This window comes from Lichenostomus cassidix, chromosome 1Aa (assembly GCF_008360975.1).
Source record: "Lichenostomus cassidix isolate B80296 chromosome 1Aa, HeHo_3.0, whole genome shotgun sequence".
Taxonomy (NCBI): Eukaryota; Metazoa; Chordata; class Aves; order Passeriformes; family Meliphagidae; genus Lichenostomus; species Lichenostomus cassidix.
The window spans coordinates 19,918,223-19,940,455 of NC_139480.1; the positions used below are offsets into that span (position 1 = coordinate 19,918,223).

Genomic DNA, 22,233 nt, shown 5'->3' on the forward strand with positions numbered 1-22,233 from the left:
GAGGAGTAGAGGAGATCCAGGTGGTTTAAAGAGAACATTCACAGTTGAACTGAGCTCAGCTGCCTGCCATAGATAATGTGATTTACTCTAACCATAGGTATTTCAAAGAAAGGAATTCTAAGTCCTTTAGGGGGCATTTGCCAAAAAGATTTTACTGCAATGGGGTTTTGCTAATTATTATTGTACAAATTGTTGCTAAAAGAATAATAAAAACAACACCATGGAGCAAATGCAGAGATAAACTGAATCTTGAATCAATGGAGTCCTTGGGTTTTTGTCTTTTCTTCTTTATGCTGTATATTTCCTAGGAAAACATGGATAAAAAATGAGTTCCTAAGCACAAATCATTTTGTATGATGTGAATGTTATAATGATGAATCAAAGATAATTTGATTCATATGGCATTTTTCCACACACCTACTCATCTCAAGGAAGAAGGAGAAACGAATCTGCCTTTCCACCTACATAACAACACAAGGCGTCTGAACTTAGATAAAATAAGCTCCCAGTGTTGATATAGTTGCTTGGATAGATATATTTATCGTGCTCTAAGTAAATGTGAAAGAAATGCCAAAGAAAGAATGTGCTGTCCCAAGATGGGTTCAGAAATAAAAAATGTCAATACCTGTTCTTGTGCTTCCCTTTGCTTACCATCAGCAGGCTGATTGTGGATTTTCAGCAAAAAGAGTAACCAAATAACTTCTGTTTGTAATTTGTCATCTTACCAGGAACTCTTTTTTGGTGTTACCGTTAATTGTTCAAAACCATAGTGAATTTAGAGAAGGGTCTTTGAACCTCCTTTCCTTAAAATACAACTCTGTGAAAAATGCTTTCTGTTAGTATTTAACAGGATTTTTTGATTGAAGTTCAGATGGTAGGACTTGCCCTAACTTCAGAGAGCTATAGCTGCACACTGTATACCAACAAGGTAGAGAGTAGTTGCTTAAAGGAAGTGGGTATCTCAAACACAAGGGTATTTCAGAAATCAAGTCATGCTGCTTCATTCTGAAAGCACAGTTTTCTTAAATACCATGCAAGAATCACAATTAATCAAACACATATTTCTGCGTCCGTGCAGCATTTATTTAATTTCTTTTCTCTTATCATCCAGAGCTTAATGTACTGTCACAGATGATCTTCCTGATTTATCAAGCAGTTTATGCTGAGGAACTTGTTAAAGCAAACCTTTCCTATTCCTTCTCTCAGAGGAATCTCAGCTTTGGGGAAAGGGGAAGAAGTCAGTAGAAGGCTGCAGACACAGTCTCCAACCTTGACCTGCCTGGACAAGGTGGATTTTCTGGCACTGGACAGGCTTGGGATGTTTGCAAGGCAGATCCCCTGCCTTTCGTATGTGCCTTGTGCCTCAGTGGAGGCAGGGAGGAGGCCAGTGCATGGCTGTCACTCCTGACACCATAGGCTGCCCCTGTGATCTGTCTTGCTGGAAGTTCATACTTGTCTCTTCGTGAGGAGCTGACACCAGCTGGTTTTGATGCTGACAAAATGTGCCATGGCACCTGCTTTTCCAGCCTCTCTCTCATAAAAGCCAGCTGCAGTGGTCACCGTCTGGCTATTGGATGGAAGGGAGTGATGAGAGCAAATTCCCTGCCTTATTTATTAGATTTAAAGTTGGACTGAATCATTTTTTCTCCAAGAAATTAGCGGAAACAAGCACAGTAGATGCTTCTACTTCTAAAGGCCAAGCCTTTACAGTTCACTGTGCTGTGCTCTGGGTCTGGATTGTGGTTTTGCATTATTTTGAATGAAAGGCCCTTATGTTATGGTGTGCAGTCACTTTGGAGTCTCATGGAAACTTTAAATCACTTTCTCCTTTCCTTTATTTTAATTCCTTTCCCGTTGTTTGAGGTTGACCCTGTTTGCCAGAAGTATCATGCAAGACAAAGAGGAAGGAAGTTATAGATGAAGAGTTTAGTAAGGTACATTCACTGATAAATTGTTGCAAAGATGTAATGATGTTAAATGATAAGGTACTTGGATTGTAAATTGTGCTTAAGCAAATGGAATGCACCTTTGAATTAAAAGGACAATCAGACTAATTATCACTTTTAAAACAGTTAGTGCTGGTGCTTTGTAAAGACTATTTGATCAGTGGTTGCAGTGGATGAAGGGTTTTGCTTATTCCAGCATTTTTTCTGAAGTGTATTAATAACAAGGTAGATAACTGTACATATTTTGTTTAACCTTTCTACAAGTTAAAAGGATTTTTCTTTATCATCATTTACCACAAGCCTTGGATAAATTTGATCAATACAGTTTTAGATTTACACATAATACTCCATGAGAAAATGAGGGAAGAAGATAATTTATGCTTTTAAATACAGGTGTATTTCAGGATGGTATATACAGTATGAAAGCAATATACAGAGGCTTTGCTTTGCTCACTTGAAAAAAATGACCATTTCATGTCTTAAAGAAAAAAAGAGTGTAGGAAATAGAATAAAGTAAAATGGAGAACTAAAATTGCTAGGAAACACATTTTAAATCCTAAAAAATATCATCATCTAGTTCAATTGATGTCTGACTATGTGAACTGTATTGGGAGCAGTCTGGACTGAGAAAGATTGCTGTGGAAGTCACTTGAGTAAGGGTAGTAGGCACAGAGCTGGTTTCACAAAGATACAGGCAAAGAAATTGTGATACCATATTTTGTCCAGTTTACAACTGAATGGATGCTTTGATGGAAGGTACTTAACATTTAATTGTATTCTCTTCGAGGTAATCTGTCCGTGAGCAAAGCTTCTGCCTAACCCTATAAATTACTGGTTAGGTTATGCCCTGGAGTATGAGAGTTTACTGCCCTATGAAATTGTTTTTGTTCTATATACTGTAGCATAGTTTGTTCTCATTTTTCATATAAATATCTAATGAACATTCCAAACTATGAAAAATTAAACCCTTTCAGTGGCTTCAGAGGTAGCTATACAGTGTGAAATAGGACTTCTAGAAGCAAACTTAATGAAATTGGCAAGCTCAGGTCAGTAACTAATTTTGTCTTGTTCAGTTTATTGTTATAAATACAGTTATTTTAGATGCATGGGAAAGGTTCTTTCAGCATCTAATTTGAGAACTTTACTTTGAAACACTGCAGTTGCTGGATAGTTACACACAGAAATAGGTGTGGGAAATCACCATATTTGAATATATACCAAGAAGTGGTTCAATATGTACCAGAAAACTGCCAGGCCATGGTAAAAATTCACTAAGAAAATATATGTGGGATTATTCTCTAATTAGTGTTTTGAGTAATTCATAAAAAACCCTAGTTCTCTTGATTCCAGAGCACCGAATTGCCTGTCAAATATATCTGGTCCTTGATTTCAGTTGTCCTAGAAACTAAAGAACTTGTTACTTCAAAAAGACTTTTATACAGCCTTTAGAGATGCATGTATATGCCTGTACATTCAGATTCTTGCATATGCTGTTTTTCTTCACCAGTTTTCTGGGGTCCATGAAAAAAATCTGCAGACGCACATATGGGGATATAAAAATATATCTGCAGTTTTAGATCCTAGAATATTCTGGGAAGCTGCACAGAAATGTATCTAAATATACTTGTCAGATTTGTTCCTGAAAGAGGGGGGAAAAGTGATGTGTACACATGATGAATAAGACCACCAGTTTAATGAGAAGGCAAAGCTGCAAAGTACATGCAATGTTAGGAATACTTTGCCACAGCATTAGGAACAAGCTATGTTTTTTGGAGCTTAAGACTGTGATCATGGAAAAAGGACAATTGATATTTAGGCACTGTAAAGTTTAGGCTTATTGATGTTGAGGGAACCTCTGGACCATCTAACATAGCTTTTACCTGTGTTAATACACTGAGGTTAAGTGTATTAATGAAGAAAAATTCTAGCAAGGGCATTTGATGAGGATAAAGACACCTTCTTTGAGCTGGAGATTATCGAAGGCTAGAACAATATGTCAGCACATATGTTTATTCTTCCACTTCACACATTGTGAGTCATAGCCAGAAAAGGATGACCAGGGAAGATGAACCTTTGGTCAGACCCATAACGGCTGCTCTCTGGTAGAGAATCCCTTGCAACTGGAAATCCACTGAGCTCAGTGAGCAAAATTTAATTAAATTGACAGCTGGCAGGGAACTTTCAGCTGCAAATGTGGGGAAAAATAAAAAAAAGAGTATTCCAAATAAAAATATGGAAATCAGTGCTTCTGCAGAGATGCAAAAAAGTATCCTTTCCTGTCATATATACAATTTTATTAGAAGGAAAAAAATTTGTCCATTTTAGACTTCAATCATAATATAATGATAGGCCTTTTTCCTACTCTCTTCAGTGACAAAGAAAATGCAACAAATCATTTATTTTTTGAATTTATGTCATTTTTCATTATTAATTATCAGCAAAGTGTGTAGAGGTGTTTGCTGCTCATATGTGGTCTGAGAAGTGATGTTGAGATTTTTCATCTCTTTGTGAAGATTCTGTGAAATCAACCAAGGAATGAATTTGAGTTCAAACTCCCCTGTAACTGCCCAGGGACATGCTGCTTTCCTGTAATGAACAGTTTTCTTTTCTGACGAGTGTAGGTATCCATCTTGAGTTTTTTTCTGATGAGTATAGGTATCCAGTGGGATGGAACTTTGCATACCCAAGCTTAGAGTAATTTTTTTTCAGTTGCATCTCTCTGTGAAAACTGATTTTGAATGAGTCATTTAAGTCCCACCATACTGGTTCACGCTTGGAAAGCATGATCCTGGCTTTGTAGACAGAAGTATCCAAGGAGAATTGAAGAGCTAATTTGACAGATATTCTGAAAATAGTGTGAAGGTGCTCAATAGGAAAATACCAGGAGACTGGGGTATAATTAAAATATTTTCTTATCCTCTCCATTGCTAGTCACTAGATTTAGCACATGAGAAAAGCTGGGCTTCTTCCTGGCTAGCTTTGAGAATAAAATCTAAGTTATCTATTAAGACATGATCTTGGTTATTGCTCAGAATTTACAACTTTAGCAGGTAGCTCTGTGTACATGCCCTTGTGCTCTGTTGGTTTTTGATAGGTCCTTGCCTGTTTTATTTCACTGCCTCTGTCTCAGGGACCTAGACTGACTGTAAATTCTCCCATGCCATAGGCATCATTTCACTGTGCCTTGTTAAAAAAAATAGTCTGTTGGCTTTGATTTGAAATCGTGCTCTCACTGTGCCCTGGTCCAGCTTGGCATGCAGTGCCAATCTGAGGAATGCAACTTGGAGGAAAAACATAGTAACACTGTGAGAGCAGGAATTCAATTTAGGAAGTCCCATGTGGGATTGTCTCTGGACTTTTGTCATCTGCAGCATTGCCCTTCAGCTTCTAAAGGACTAACCTGGATCTAACAGCCACACAGATGGTTAAAGGTGATTTCTAGGATATTAGTATATTATTTTCCAATAGAAAATCAGACAGTATCAAAAGAAGCTGATCAATAGCTAATTCTATTGCACATAGTTTTGTGCTCTTAATGTCCTTTCTCCAGATAGGATTTTACAACAAAGACTTCTGTAGCTGCTGGAGTCTCTTTAAGTGCATGACAGATGCATTTCCTTCATGAAGTACTTTTGGTCTTGACTGCAGTTATGGGGGTGAGGAGCCTAAGCCTTCCTGTTCTGTTTCACATGTGACAACACAGGACAGTGTCTTTCTCGTGGGATGAGGGGAGGAATAGTATGAAACAAAGACATAGGCTCTGTGAAGAACTGCAGGTCTTTTGTAGGTGTTTTCACTCAGAGGGAGTTTTCAGAGAATAATGCTATATTATGGATGATTTGTTTGGAGATAGGAGACTAACAGAGAAATTGAAGATCCTTAGAATCCCTTTTCTATTCCTCTCTTCCCTACCTACTGTAATACCATGCTTCATGTTTTTTTTCCTGTGCAAGAGATGAATTGTAAGTCAAGTGAGTAGAAGTTTTACAGGAGAGGAAAAATTGTGAAAGTGTGAGTGGAAAATGGCTAGACTTTGGTTACTAGGATTGCTTAGCACAGAATTGACTTCATATGGAAAACCTGCCAAAGATTAGTTTATGTATCAACAAGTAAAGTTATCATTGTGAAAAGGGCTAGCACAGGCTAAACAATTTACAGCTTTATAAAAACTCAGATGAGTTGTATTTGGAGGCTGAGATCCCTATGCATTCACCCAGGATGCCCACATCTGAAGCCTGAAGTTGGAGCATGTCTTGCAGATTGTACACAAATGTCTCGTCTGAGTACTAGTAGACCTCAGGTGCATGTGCCACTGTGTGAAAATGCATGAGCATAACAAGCTCACTGTCCCTGACTTATCTTCTTGTAGACAGATGTTGTACATGGTAGCTTAGGTGTTTCAAATTGTTGCCTTCTTCATTGAAATCAAATTTATTTTCATACAAGCTATCAGGAGTGATATTCTGCAGTTAATATCCTTTTTTTTCTCCCATATTCCTTTTATTTTCATTCTTTGGCTACTCTGTTCTATAAGTTAGTGCCTCTGCAAGAAAAAAAACACAGGAAAAGAGAGATAAGAAGTTATTTGTGCTATTCAGAGCTGTCTTTTGCTTTTCACTATTCGTTGTGGTTTAACCTCAGCTGGCAGCTAAGCCCTACAGAGCCCCTTGCTCATTCAACCTCGCAGCAGGATGGCAGAGCAAAGCAGAAGGGTAAAAGTGACAAAACTCATGGGTTGAGGTAAAGACAGTTTAAAAGGTAAAGCAAAAGCTGTGCACACAAGCAAAGCCAACCAAGGAATTAATTTGCTACTTCCCATGGACAGGCAGGTGTTCAGGCATCCCTAGGAGGGCAGGGCACCATCATGGGTAACAGTGTGTTGGGAAAACAAACACCATCACTCTGAATGACCTCCTCTTCCTCCTTCTTCCCCCAGTTTTATGTACTGAGCATGATGCCATATGGTCTGGAATATCCCTTGGGTCAGTTGGGGTCAGATGTCCCAGCTGTGTCCCCTCCCAACTCCTTGTGCACCCCCAGTCTCCTTGCTGGTGGGGCTGGGGTGTGAGGCAGAAAAGTCCTTGGCTCTGAGTAAGCACTTCTCAGCAATAATTAAAGCATCCTTGTGTTAACAACATTATTCTTGTCCTAAATCCAAAACACTGCACAATTTACTATAATGAAAATTAACTCTATTCCAGCCAAAACCTGCGTACAATTGAAATTAATTTCCTTTTTTTTCCATCTTTCCAACACTGAGAATTTTCTAAATGGTGGGAAATGGATCCTGTCTCTTCAAAGACAGAATTCAGTGGAACTTTTTACATCTTTGGCTGATTGTGATCTTTCTAACATAAAGAAAAATATGCTGAAATCGTGGTATTTTGGCTGCTATCAGAAATAAGAATATGAAAAAGTAAAAATTTTAATACTCAAATTTCTAGTAACTTTTATTTAATTCTTCTGGGGTTTGAAAACATGCACTTGACTTGAAAATTTCAGTGCAAACTCCCAGAGTATGTTTGTTATGATGGATTTGGAAGACTCATTCCCCTACTCTTTCTTATAGAAGAAGTGTGTGTTTCATGGAGGAAATTTCTTTAAATAAGCAGAGCAAGAAATATTTTTGGAAGTCTGGAGAATAAAGGATTCGTTCCTACTGCATTTTTTTTCACTTCAAAACTTGACAGTGATTAATCATAAAGCATTGCAAACAAAGGTATATTATTATTTTAGCAGCAGGCACTTGCCAAAGATTTTGTTTTAGGATCAGCACTATTATTTGTGCATTACACTGAACAATGAGTGATTGTAGCACACCTCTCCAGTTCTTACTTGCTTTGTTATCTTCTTTCTTTTTGTCTTCTATGTTATCTTCAGTTTTTTATTCTCACTTGCTACTTTCATCAAGTAATGTAGGATGGTTTTCTTGCCATGTTTTTCCAACTTTGATGTTAGGTACAGCGTTTGTTCCTTCACAATGTTAGTGAAAATGAAGCCATGTTTCTAGTGTATGAAAAAGGACAGGCAGGGTTAAGTCTTGTCCTTGTACAACTATTGACAGACTACATAACATTTGATTTTGTTTGCTGGTCCTTTCCCAGTAAGGCAAGTGCATCCCCACTATTAGAGAAATAGTGTGATCTGAATCAGATATCAAATCAGACCTCCTATCCAGAATCCTTGGTATACGTCTGCTGTATCATTTACAAGGTAGGATTAATTCAGAAGATGAATTTGATATTTGTATCCTCAAACAAAAAGCAGATGTGAGTAATTAGATATCCAATAAAAGTAAACACTACTGTATTTCTGCAATATATTTTATATGTTAAGGAAACTTTCCTGTCTGGCCATCCAGGAGCCTCTCTGGCAGTCACTCTCAGGCCACCTGAGCTTGGTCAGTGGGCAGCTCCAGTGAGCCAGTGGATGCCCTGCTTCACTCCCTGTGCTCATTCCCCAGTCAGACGAGGCTTCCTTGCCTTTAATCCCTTGAGTGCTCAGTCCCCTGGCAGTGGCACAGGTCCCCATGCCCTTTGTTGTGCTAAAGGCTGGCACCACTAAAGGCTGCCTCTTGCTGCGGCTCCTGCCCGCCAGAGCTCTCACTGCAGCTGCTCACAGAGCCACCTGCACAGATGCATGGACTTAGGTCTTTGTCCAAGAGCAGGCAAGTAGCTTTCCAGCATTTATTATACTCCGGAATTCAGAACATTTCAGTGCTTTTACTCTTGTCCCAATGTTTGTACATTGTTGTTACACGCCTTAAAGCAGATTGACGCTGCAACTGTGTTCAGTTTGCAATCTCTCTTGGATTGCAGCAGAGGCTTTCTGAGCACCTTCCAGCTGCTTCCTTCAGCTATAAATTCTCAGCCCTATTGCAGCTGTCCAAGCATGTTTCCTGGTTAGTCATTTTTGACCCAATGCTTTTTTTTTTCTCTAGACTTTTATGAATTCAGTTAATAGTTTATCCCAACATGCTTCAAGAAATGATCAATTTGCTGATCTGCTCATTCCTGAACTTATTTTCAGGAGACCACTTGGTATTAAATGCATAAAGAGAGTGCTGCAAACTTTCTTAAAACTACATGACGTGCAAGATTCCCTGTCAGAAGTGATTCGTTCTTGATTTTCATTCCAATTTTGTGCTTATAATTTCATGTTGAGAAAACCATGGAATTATCTTTTCCCAGTTTCAGAAAAAAAAAGCTGAATGCTGTTTTTTTGAGGCTATTTTTTTTAATTTCCAGTTTGAGGCTTTTTTTTGGATGTCACACTCAAGCTCAAACATCACTAGTCAAATTCAGACTTATCTTCTTTAAAGTTAAGTAATTCTTCATAGGTAAACCTATTTTGAGAGTTCAAATTATGAGAAAACAAATATTGGATGAATAGAGATAACCTAATCTAAATAACATATACCTGATTTTAAGAATAATTTCCTAACACTGAACTTTAGGGCTACAGAAATATGTAAAGAAGGATGAAAATAATTGATTTTGCAACATATCTGCTTGAAGATAGCAAAAAGCAGAAGGGATTTTTTTTTAATACAAGAAAACGGAGATTATTTTATGACCACAAAGAAGAAGAATGTCTCCACAAAGTAGACCAAGAAGTTTCAGGATGAGAACATTAATCACAACTGTTATTTTTCTTAGGAGGCATGATTAAAAGTCAGGTTCCTGTGCCTGTGTACAGCATTTCAGTTCAAAGGAGGTGACTGAATGCAATCTCTAACACCATGCTAGCATTAAGAAGTAGGATAGCAGCCTACTATTAAAATCAGGCAACCCAGGACAACTTAACTGAAAACTGTGTTTTATACCACTGGTAAAATATTTAAAATAATCAAGGTGGGGAATGGAATAAAAACTGATAAAGAGGCCTGCAGGGAGCAAAGTATCCTAAAAGAAGAAAATTTGTATTTATTTAGAAATAAATGTTTTAACAAAATTCAGTCCTTCTTGTTGTGGACTTTCTTTTCCTGCCTAAACACATTTATAAGGAATGGTATAAGCTTCTGCATCATCTTCATGATCTATGAACCATTGTGGATTGGGACTTGGAACCTATACTTGGAGGCAAGCTGATGATTTTTATGCCTGACCCTTCTCTAGAATTTCTTTAAATTGGCTATTAGCATTTCAACTCCCCAGAATATCAACTCCAAACCTTTGCAACTAGTCAGGCCCATTAATATGGGGAATTGTAGAGAAATGGAGGAAAGAATTAGGGCCATATTCAAGCAAATTTACTAGGTGAATTTTACCCATTCATGAACATCTCCACTGCAGATGAATTTTTCTTTTAGCCTCTCACTTTCAAGACTGTGAAAGCTGGCTTTCATTTACACAAATAGCACTGAAAATCAAAGGATTAAAAAATGTGTTGTTGGTAGGTTGGATTTTTTTTCAAATCTTAGAAAAAAAGATCTGTAGGTTTGGAAATGGTGGGAATATTCTTTGCAGTTATTCTCTATCAGATGCTGGTGTTAACAGAATCTGTAGAGCTACATTTGGAACTGTTTCTTCTGAAGGGAAGAAAAAAGAAAAAACGAAAAGAGAATATTTTACTTCCCAGAATGGAAGTACCGAATAGAAGATCGCTCTTGCTTCATGTCACCTTAGAAACTGACTCTGATGACTGAAGCCAGTAGCCAGTGGTCTCGTGTGGTAGCAGAGCTGGTTTATTCTCTCTTCCTTTTCTATTTTAGAATTAGCATCTGCTTTGACCACAATGTAAGGATCTGTGTGAGCACATGTGCATGTGAAATATGCATGGCTGTATGCCTGTGAATACATGTAGGGATGTGAAAAACAGGTTCAAAAGCAATAGGTAAATGGGTGAGTTGTATTTATGAGAATGTTGTGTGTTCATTCATGTTCTTGCTTAATGCTAATTTTTTTGTTTGCTTTTGTTTTTTTTCTTTTGTTTTGGAAAAGAATTAATAAATGTAAGACCCAACATTAAACTCTTTGCTAAAAAGCCTTTTCTAAAACACTGTAATAAACAAGAGAGACTTTGATCACCTAATGGGTGTTAGTTTTGAGTAGAAAAGCTGATAATTGTACCTGACATGTTGGTGGAAAAGCATCACCAACCTGTTTGTGCAATAAAAAACCTTTGTTATAAATATTATGGGATTTTGAGGAGATACAGTTTTACTTAAGGAAATAGGACACCAATACATAGGTTTGAAATGCAGAATGTTTTTGTCTGTTCAAAGGTTATAGCAAAATATCTCATCCTCCATTATATTTAAGGGTATTGGATACTAAGTGCCACTTTTGTCAATTCAGAGTGAATTCTTGTTTATATTACTTATTTTTAAAAATTATTTTCTTTCTGTTACCTTATATCAAAAAGTACTGCCACTATTGGCTGAAGAATTAACTGTCTTTGCAGTATAAGTCAGTGAATTTTTTGCTGAGGTATTTGGTGGTCTTCTGGGAGAAATGAAAAGTTCTAAGAGTAGTTTATTTCCATAGTGCAGTTAGTATGTGACTGCAACAAAAGAGGTGCACTGGAATGCAATTTTATTTAACCAGATTTGGACCTGAATAGCCGGGAAGATGCCGTGGCACTGGCTTTGAGGGAAGCACAGAGCATGCAGAATTCTCGGGTTCTTACTCATTTAGTTAAGCTACCCTGAAGTCCATATAGCAGCATCAGGGAGTGTGTAATTTCTTGGGGTAGTTGAGTAAAGGTAGCTCTGGACAAAATGCATGTCTGCATTCAGACCTCCCAGCAACAGCACTTTGGCATTGAGGAGACCTTTAATTTTGAACAATTACTGCTTGAGAAATTTTATCTTCAACTTGTAATTGCATCTTCCTAGGTGTCACTCCCTGTTGACTCATACTCTAGAAAATTATTCTTAAGGGAATCTAGGGAGACACAAGAGGGTGGCAGCAGGTTGTTGTAGTTTAAATAATAATTGCTGAAAATGACTGATTATGATCATCAGTGAAAGTCCCATACAGAACAGTCACTTACTTTATTTTTCTTTAACATTCTGATTTCTTACTGTCCAAAGTTGAGAAATAATGAACACTGCTTAAAAAGAATCTCTTGATGGATTCACTAAGTCACAAAACTATTCTAATTTTTGTTAACAGAACTTGAGTTTGGAGCATCTTGTAGTTTTTAGTGTCTTCACTAATCTTCATACTGGTCTAGGTTCTTGGTAGTTGGAACAGCCTTTCAGTATAACTGGATCTAGGTTTTATAGACTTTCAATATAACCAGTGGAAGGAGTGAAAGAGGAGGAGAAATGTAATTGTCTGGTTTTGCTCATGTTTTCCTTCATCATGTTATACTGTCAGAAGTGTGCAGTCTTCTGTCAGACCTCTGACAGAGGCTCTGTCTGCCTGCAACAGCACCCTATGGGTCTCACAGGAGTTTCTTGCTGAGGCTTCTTCTGAGTCTCTGTTCACCTACTTGGAATAAGAACTTGTCTGCTGTCACATATTTCTGTAATGTCTTTTGGAAACTTTCCACAGACCTACATTAAGATTTTGTCGGCCTAATGACCAGTGACATATAATTCATTGTAAAAAAAGGACATGTGTACTTGAAGGCAGCTGAGAAGTTCCTGCCACATAGGACTGAATCCCAGATATGGCCTGGCTATTTGTCTTGAGCTTTTTCAGGAACAGTGTGGTTGGTGATGAAGCTCTCATGAAACAGTGTGCTTGCAATGCAGTATACTGAGTCAGGTGAGGTGCACCTCCTTATTCCAAGAAATAGATAGTGCATAGCGTAGCTTGATCCCTTCCCTGTTACAATGGTAAAGCTATTTATATTTATGTGGGGAAATAATTTAGAGGCTAAACTGGTTCATAGTAGTATGATTGTGGTTCCAGCAGTGATCACTTGAACTGAAAACTGTCTTCAGTTTTCTTGATACAAAAACCTTGCCCATTCTTGTGTATCCTACTTAGCTGGTTCATAATGTAGTGCTGAATCTTAGCTGGGGTGGGAGACAATTCAGCCCTTTTATTTGCAATGAGCTTCATCCTTCAGCCTTTTTTTCAGGAAATTAGCTTGTTAGTACAAGTTTTCTACCAAGTCTGCTTGATATTTTCTAAATACACTTTCGACATCCCTTTTGACACCCAACTTCATATAGTTGAGTATTCAATCTTTGCTATCAGCATCCCATCTTGTGACTTCAAAACCCACGAGCAAAAATGCATATTTGTTATTATAAATCTTATTTTATTTACTCACCAGAATTATGCAGGTACTACATATCCATTTTTTTCCATTTGTCTCATTGTTATGAGAGCACCAAAAAAAAGTTTATTTATCCACTCTACTGACAATATCTTCAAAATATTCCTTGCTGTTCTTGTTTTGTTTGTTTGGTGATAACCTGTTTCCCACAAGCTGTGTTATATAAAGCACCTGTAAGCAAACCAAGCCTAGCCTGGAACAATTATTTTAAGATGTGTTTTTTATCTCAAAAGAGATAAAAACATGTTGTTGTAGACCAGGTCTGGTCATGTCTCTGTTTTTAAAAGCACGTGAATTTCCAGCTGTAACCATCGTGCAGAGTGGCCAGACTGAGCCCCTTATCAGGAGTAAGGCAGCTCCTGCCATGAGCCTGATTTCCAGCTCCCATGTCTGCTCTTTTTCTCTTTATCATCTCCTGGCCCCAGGTGCTGGGTGTCTCACTTTGTGGCTGCTGGACAGAAGACAAATGGATATTTGTCATCACTGACTCAATGTAGTTCATATTAACTGTTTTATTCCCCAAGTCAAGCTCTGGGCCGACTAAGGACAACCTTGGCTTTACAAATCTGAAAACAGGAGAAAGAAGTTTAGCAGAGTTTGGTGATAAGACTTTTATTTTCCTCCAGAATAGCTGAAGAACTACTTTCCTTCAGTGCCCTCTTAATGTCTTTGAAATGTGTGACAGATGCAAACTCTTAATTTCATCCACTATGTCATATATGAATTAGGGAATGGATACAATAGCAGGGGGTACAATTACTGGTGTCTGTTTGCAGTAGCTACCTGAAATGAGTCTGTCTGGCTGACTCCCTTCTTGGTCTCAATAACAGCTTTTAGTGCAGTGCTCTCTGAAGCCTCTCCATACGTCCTTTTAATTGATGGGGCTTAAACATACAATTTTCTTTTCAGTAAGAAGAAAGTTAGCTCTCATTTCCTTATACAAATGTTAGATTTATCATCATTTTAGCCAAGGGAAATTTAGACCGATGCTTTTTTTTTAAGAACATCTCCAGGCAATGAAGGATTTTAGAAACCAGCAACAGAGACAAGCAGTCATCATGCCAAATCAGTCAGAAATGCTGATGGAGTGAAATACTATTTGTTCTTATAATTCAGAGCCATAAATTCTCTGGAGACCTTAGATGTCTGAACCATCTGCCCTTTGGCACCTCTGCAGCAAATGGTAAATCCATTGGTATCACGTGAAAGACATCTGTTCTCTAACCCTATTTACTCTTGATTTGGGGAAATCTCTCTTTTGTTCACATTTTGTAAGATTAATCCGAACTACTGGCCTTAAACTTGTCCTTTTAGTACCTCTGCTACCTATTTTGGAAGAATAATTATTCCTTATTTAGTTTGCTGGCTCACAGGAATCCTTTCGCTCGGCACTTATCTCTCTCTGTGTCTGGGCACTTAGCCCAGGCTGTAGATTTCAAAGGCAGCTGGATGCCAAGAGGTTAGACACTGCAATGTTGTGAATACCTTTGTGGATCTAGCAATTCATCATTAGCTGAAAATTGATATCCTGTTATTTGTTTGAGCAACAGTTGTATATGCAATATATAGGTAAGGACATATACAAAGTGTTATGTGTGTTGGAAGTTGCTTACACAATTAATTATAAATGTAGCAACAAGGCTGAAGTGCATTTTATTTTGTTCCTAGTAATACTTAACACATTCTTTAGAGCAGAGATGCCAAGATACACAGTTCAGTCATGACTGAACTTGCTGCTGCAATGATGGAATGGTGTTTCTTCTACACTATTTTCACTGAAAATAGCCTTTTTAGATACTGCAGTTCTTCATTGCTTTATATCCATTTCACAGATTGTAGATGGATGTATGTAGTTTATTATATATATGCATTTTGTAATATTTGCATTTGAGTTTTATGTGGATAGAATGATTTTTTTTTTCCTTAAGGGCCATTGCATGAGTAGAAGTAGTTGAAAAATGCACTTAGAAAATATATGAGGTAACAAATTATTCCTTTATATCATTTTTAGGATCTGTTTTACTTTTTGTGCTGAATGACTCTGGGTACAGCTGAGAGCTTGGCATTTTTTTCAAGTTTTTCTTAACAATGAGCTGCTGACTTTACAGGATATGTGCTAAATATTTCCCTTATATTTCAGCCCTGGTGCTTGAGAAAGAAAGTAAAGGACTTTTAAGTGTCTGTCACTGTAGCTTAATGTCACCTTAGATAATTGGTTAAAGATTTTCACAGTAAAGTGCTCATCTTTTCATTACTGGATTTGCAAAAATACCTGGTAAATATGAGGATCATCTGCTATAAAGGAATATTTGTTGTTATTGGCAAATTAGTTGTCCATCATGGGGAGACAGGATATTCATAAAAATGTGAAGAAATTTGTTGCCTTAGAAAGGTCCTATATTCCATTTTATGGCATATAAGTGTGAATTATTTATGTTAGATTGTTGCACTATTTATAGATGGTAAAGACCTATATACAAGCAATTTTTGTTAGAAATGGCAGGTATTCTGACTTGCAAATATTATTTCTTTCATATAAAGCAGACAGAAATTTGGGACAAGCCTGCACTGTGGAATGAATTTCTCAGTCGAATAAAACCATAATGTAACATCCCAAGTAATTTATGCATTACTGAAAAAGGTGATATGTTTGCCTGTTACTAAAACTGGGTGATGTAATTTGAAAGTTGTTATTTTTACACTGGCAGGTGAAAATTCCATGTTTCATTCATGCCATGTTTAAACTTGATTCAAACTTAGGATCTGCTTGTGCAGGGACCTATTGAAGTCAATGAGATTCAGCAAAGGCAGCACAAAATCTGATAATGAATTCCCAGCATTTTCTAAATATGGAATAGAATAGAATAATAGAATATTTTAGGGACCCATGGTGACCATGTAGTCCAACTGCCTGATCAAATCAAGGCTGACCAAAAAGTTCAAGCAGGTCATAAAGCGCGTTGTCCAAGTGCTTCCTATCCACTACAAATTTGGGGCAGCTTTGAACCATTCCTACTCATTTTTTTAAATAAAATGAAAAAATACCTTCAGAAATACCTTTATATTGTTTGTTTTGCTTAAAGATTAATTACATTAAGCTTAAGAAAGCTTATGCAAGGGACCTTGGCAATGTCTTCATGTAGATCTACATGACACACTTCCCCTGGCTTCCCCTTTGCTTTGTTCAAATCCTATCAATCACTGGAGGTGTGCATCAACTTAATTTGTAAAGTACCTTGGAAAAACAGAATTCTAACATTTTGATAGTAGGGACAAGATGGGTGAGAAAGTTGAAAAGTCTCTCCATGCACAACACAGCCATCTAACTGTGGCTTTAGCATCTATCTGTGACTTTAGCTGACTAATTACATTAAATGCAAAGAAATTTGTGTGCCTCAAATGATCTTATACATCAGAAAATTAGTACCAGCATTTCTTAAAAATAGAATCTCTTTTAAAACTCATTAAAAATAGAACATTTCTTTTAAAACACATTCTCATTCACACTGAAAGCTATCTTCCATGTGGAAGTATTTAGATGTAGGCATACAAAATGTACAGTTTGCTTGAGTTTGTCTAGTAACGTGTCACTTTTTGTCAGAGCTAAATATTTTCTCATTTTCTTAATTTTCTGGGTTTATTAATGATTAGATTCCCCACAAGAGGCTCTTGTGTCTGGAATAACCACATGCAAGAACAAACAGTGGTGGGAGTTAGATGTAGTAATGAGAATCAGGCAATAGTTCTTGGAGAAAAGATAATTAAAATCAGAAAATCAGCAAACAATCAGAAAGACCATCTATGGTATAGGAAGCTGGTATGGACCCAGTGATTCATGAAACAAGCTCAAGGAATTTTTCTCTTACATGCTGAAACACAGATAGTGTTGTAATGGGGGAGTAGAGATTCCCCTGAGCTGGTGTATGAAAGCTATTAGAAATCACTAATTTTATGTAGAAATTGGTCCTTTTTACTTGACAGGTAAAATATAAAGATTTCAATTAGCACCCTCTGTCAGGAAGAAATATTAATATAATCTCTGAGTTTGTGTTCATTTGCTGATTAGTAATTTCAAATATTCACTGACAAGCCCTTAAATAATTAAGACAACTCGATTAAGAATGTCATAATAACAATTGAAAGTGATCTGTATGCATTTGTTCATAGGAGAGGATTGCAAATTCTCTGCTACATGCTCTCTGCTGATGAAGCAGAGGTGTGTGACAGTACCTGATACCTTAGAGCCACATTATGAGCATAAGGTAACTAAAACTGTGGATCCATGGTTCAATGCAGTACTGTGGCAAGGCTGGGCTCTCAGCTGCCATTGATTAGGTAGGTCTGGGGAACAAGGTTCAGTTGAGCCTGAATGTGGTGCTTGACAATAGGCCTTGGGATGTTATTTAAAAATGTATTTAAAATAGAAAATAGCAGGTAATTGTGTTATACTCTTTAATGCAGCATTAAGTGTGCAACTTTGTACAGGGCGTATTTCAAAATACATAGATAATGTTATTTTTGGCTGTGCTGTTGTATCTCACGTTAGCACCTTGCTTTCTCGGCCTGCCTGGTTAACTGGGTTATCTGAAGTGTGGATAGTCACTGTATTAAAATTCTTTTTTTATCCTTTTAATTTTTCCTAGGAGGTGTTTGCATTGCTCAGTCACTCAAAATCCCGCGGGAGCCAAGACCAGGAGAATTTGAAAAGATCATTAAGCGCTTGTTGGAAACTCCAAATGCCCGAGCAGTGATCATGTTTGCGAACGAAGATGATATTAGGTGCCTGTTTCCTAATTTTATGTTTTGAAAATGTTTCCTCTTCACAAAGATGCTTGGTTGGCTAGTGGAGAATACACTAAAAAAGAAGTTTCAGATTCAATCTTATGTAAAATTTCTTAGAAATCTGATGATAAGAAATTGATTCATAATTATAGGGTGTGCTTTATTCTGTGTAGAATGGGACCACCTTTATAGGGTGGTCCTTTATTCTGTGTAGTTCTAAATTGCTCCTAGCTCCTAAGAGTGCAGTGCCAATGGATTGCTATTTGGTGACTGAAAAGGAAGAAACCAATAAGAATGCTGGAAAAACATGGCTAAAGATATAAAAAATTAACTTGTATATTATTGTATCTTGAGTTCATTACAGCTGTAGTTTAATATGCTTTAGACTATGAAAACTATAGACTAATTAGTTAGTGTAAGCTTACTTTCACCTAACCAAAATAAATGCTGGGGTTTCTCAAGTTTTCGTAAATGTAATTAGTTTAATTAGTCAACTGTTTGCTTGCAGGCGAGTACTGGAAGCAGCCAAAAAAGCTAATCAGTCTGGACATTTCCTGTGGATTGGCTCAGACAGCTGGGGGTCAAAAATTTCACCAGTCCAGCAGCAGGAGGAGATTGCGGAAGGAGCAGTAACCATTCTACCCAAAAGAACGTCCATCGATGGTAAGGACACATGTGGCACAAACCTTTCATTTTCTGTCAAAGTTCAAGCACTTTAGGTCTCTTTAACAAATAATGAAAAATTATGTAGTCCTTGATTGCAGGGAATTCAGGAAAAGCTTTCCAACCAGCTTACCTGAGTTGGCCTGATCCGACAATAATTTAATATATCTGTTGAGATGAGGAGATGCTGAATCTGCAATTAGGCAATCTTATAACTGTCTAATAATGATGACATTTGGGGTTGAAAACTTCTTACCCATAGCCTGGTGGTTCTTTGGGACAAATAAGGAGAGTGTTGGATGGATGATAATGAGTCAGGTTATTCTTTGGGGAGGAGCTCAATCTGTGTCCTGCTTTCCTCTCCTAAACTTACTTTAAGAAGCCACTGTATTAACAAAGATTCTGACTTTGTGGATGAAGTGGAAGTTGGTTTGCAGCACATTATTCCTGTGAGGGTACTGGATATAGTAACATCTCTTAGTGTCTTGGTAAGTGTGCTAAACTGGTAATTGGTTAGAAAAAATGAGCACTGTTGATGTTACATGGATAATTTAGCCTCAGGGAAATACTTTGTTAGGAGCTAATCCAGATGGGATGTGTTAATCATGATTTCATTATGACTGCTGGATTGCAGGAGTAGGACTGGTGATCAGGTTTAAGCAGGAATCTTTAGTTCCCCAACTGGTGTCATTAAATATATAAATAGAAGCAGAATTGTAGATGTCCTGGAAGCTCTCTAGTTCAACAAAGAGGTACCCCATGATTTTAGGTGGCTTTGAAAGGAAATCTAATCCTTAGATGCTACTATGCTCATAAAATAGTTTATGCCTAAAGCTTTTCCTTGTTTTTGTATTTATGAAATGTCTGATATTGTCTTTAAATTACTGTTTTTATATTGTATTATATTTTAATGCTTCTTTCACTTCTCCTGAATGTAGGCTTCGATAGATATTTTCGGAGCAGAACACTTGCAAACAATAGAAGAAATGTCTGGTTTGCAGAATTTTGGGAGGAGAATTTTGGATGCAAGTTAGGATCACATGGAAAAAGAAACAGCAATATCAAGAAATGCACAGGTAACTGTGAAAGTAAAGCATTATCTGTAAATTGTTTACAGGTGCAGGGCAGGAACTGTTTCTTTTCAGTGCTTTTTTGTTTCCCTTCAGTTCTTCAATGCAAATTGCTTAGTTGTAGGAAAAGTGTGACATTTTTTCTTAAACATGAATAAAAAATTCATGGAGAGTGTATGAGAAATTTAGTAGTTAATTTGCACAAATCCAATGATGGTACAGATTTTATTAAAGACCAGTGGCAGTGTTTCAATTCCATTTATGTTTTCGATGACCTCCTCTCTCACCCCATCTGTAGTTGTCAATATGATTTTTCTTAGCAAATGTGTGCATCACGGTAATTCTCGTATTGTTAACCCTGAAGTATATACAGTGAAAATTAAATTTATGTTTAAACTATTGAGGTCTTGATGACAGGTCAAATCTTGAACTCCTTATTTAGTTTACAAACTGTTTGAGGATAAAGGAAAAAGCAAATCAATATGTTCTTATTACTTGTGTAAAAGAAGGATTATATATCATATTGTAAAACTGAAAGCCTCTATAAAGTTTGAGCAAAAACTTGAAGTAATTGTCACTAGTTTTGCAAACCTGCTTGCTCAGGCATCCTACCCAGATGCAATTGTCACAACAGCTAATACAGCAGACACATCAGCAGCTGACTTTGATCTTCCCTATGAGATGTTGTCTTCTTGCTGTTCCTTGAAAAGTTTATTACAATAGTGTTACCTTCTGTGACTACAGCAGATTGCTTATGTTACATTTTGTGTAGACACTTAATGTCAGGGCTCCTTGTGTCATTTCCTTAATTACTGCTACCATCACTGTCACTGGTTGTGACCACCATCTCTGTGAGTAGTGCCAGCCGCAGTACACAATTTTGCTGCACTACATACATAAATTGTCTGTGATGTGCCTTGATTTTCCTGGCAGTCTCTTCTTTCCCCAAATAATATTTACCCTATGGAACATGAACTTTCTTGTTCAGTTGCTGTCCCAAGATTTCTGGCACTTTCATGCAGCCTTTGTTATATGGGTGCCCTTCCAAACTTTCTGCACACCAGCACCCCACTTCTCCTGGGCTTGTCACACAGAAACACTGGGAAGTCTCTCTCCAAGAACATGCATTCCTATACTTTCTGGATCATCAGATTTACTGTATGTGTATTGTGCCATTGATTCAAACACTTACTGCACTGGACTTTACAAGGCACAGGTACAACTCACACAGAAATATCAGAGTCATGCATTCACTCTCATTTCAGCAATGCCGTGTCTTCTGCCTTTTATCACATATTTCACAAAAAAAAGGGAATATTCAGGTCCTCTCTGAGCTAAATGATACCTCATTACTCTAATCCTTTACTCCTTGGCCTTGATTCATATAGCAGTAAGTCACGGCTGGATAGTTACCCATGTCTGAAAAGGGATTATTTTGTTATTACTATTTTAAGTGGAAAATAGATTTTTTTTTTTTAAGTTCTTCAGGTGGAATGACTGGTGTATGTTTGGGAAGCTCTAAATGTTACCACAGATGGTTGTATGACTTATCTCAGCCTCATCACATCTGTCAAATTCAATTGCTGAGTGAAAAGTAGTATATAAAATGCATTGGCTGTATCTTGATAGATCCAAAGTAGTTTCTAATTTGAAACAGATATCTGTATATTTTATGAAACAAAATGATGGCATGTTCTCAACCTGAAAATAGAAACAAAACATATTTTCTGTGCCCAGAAAGTTAACATGGTATCAAATGATGGGACAAAGACACGGGTGGTCTCATGATGGTTGCACATGTATTTTCACCTGCAGGGGAAAAACTTCTGAATTCTTCTGCAAAGTACCTACAAGTGATAGGACTTGTGACTAAAACCACTTACAAGTGACTTGCCACAATAGAAAAAAGTCCCCACGTGGACTGCGCCAGACCTGACACAAACTGGAGATTCATTGTGATCCCTATGCTAATCTAAGTAAAATCTAAAGTGTTGGATAACAAAAATAACCAAAATATTTTCCTTTTAAGTAAACTGAATCAAGAGACGGTGGTGGCAGCAAGTTCAAAATAAACCTCCTGTGATTTAAGGAAAATGATAGGTGGAGAATAGGGGAATGACCCCCAGCCCAGTTTAAACCCAGAGAATTAGAAATGATGTCTTGACACACCCGAGTTAATTTCTCAGGGCCTCACATGCAAAAAAGAGAGGCAGCAATGAAATCCTGGCTGGTTCTTCATACCACAGCCCTCAAACCAGATAAGGGTATACTATGACCTTCTATGCCTGCTGAAGATTGGAGAAGGATACCCCACCCATGAATTGATCTTTCCCGCTGTGATTATGTGATTCTGTATTTCCATCTCTAGCTGAGATGGAAACTTGAAGACTGAATTAAAAACACCATTTATCCTAATTTTCCTGTATTTTTATCTGGGCACTGCAGATAATAAGATTCTCTTTTTGTTTTGCCCACTGGTCCAATTTGTATATCATGTCACTGTCTCTATAAGTATTCAAGAGGTGTCTGCATGT

The 22,233-nt window shown here is 37.3% G+C and overlaps 1 protein-coding gene across 2 annotated transcripts in view; it reads left to right on the plus strand.

Annotated features, from left to right (window-relative positions):
* GRM8 (glutamate metabotropic receptor 8) overlaps window positions 1-22,233 on the plus strand; it is a 305,966-nt gene that overhangs the window by 117,916 nt on the left and 165,817 nt on the right. For both annotated transcript variants that reach the window (XM_085041880.1, XM_085041868.1), the window contains exons 3-5: window positions 17,828-17,963; window positions 18,475-18,629; window positions 19,568-19,705. In XM_085041880.1, the coding sequence (XP_084898006.1) occupies window positions 17,828-17,963; window positions 18,475-18,629; window positions 19,568-19,705 (429 nt within the window). The remainder of the gene's footprint in view (window positions 1-17,827; window positions 17,964-18,474; window positions 18,630-19,567; window positions 19,706-22,233) is intronic.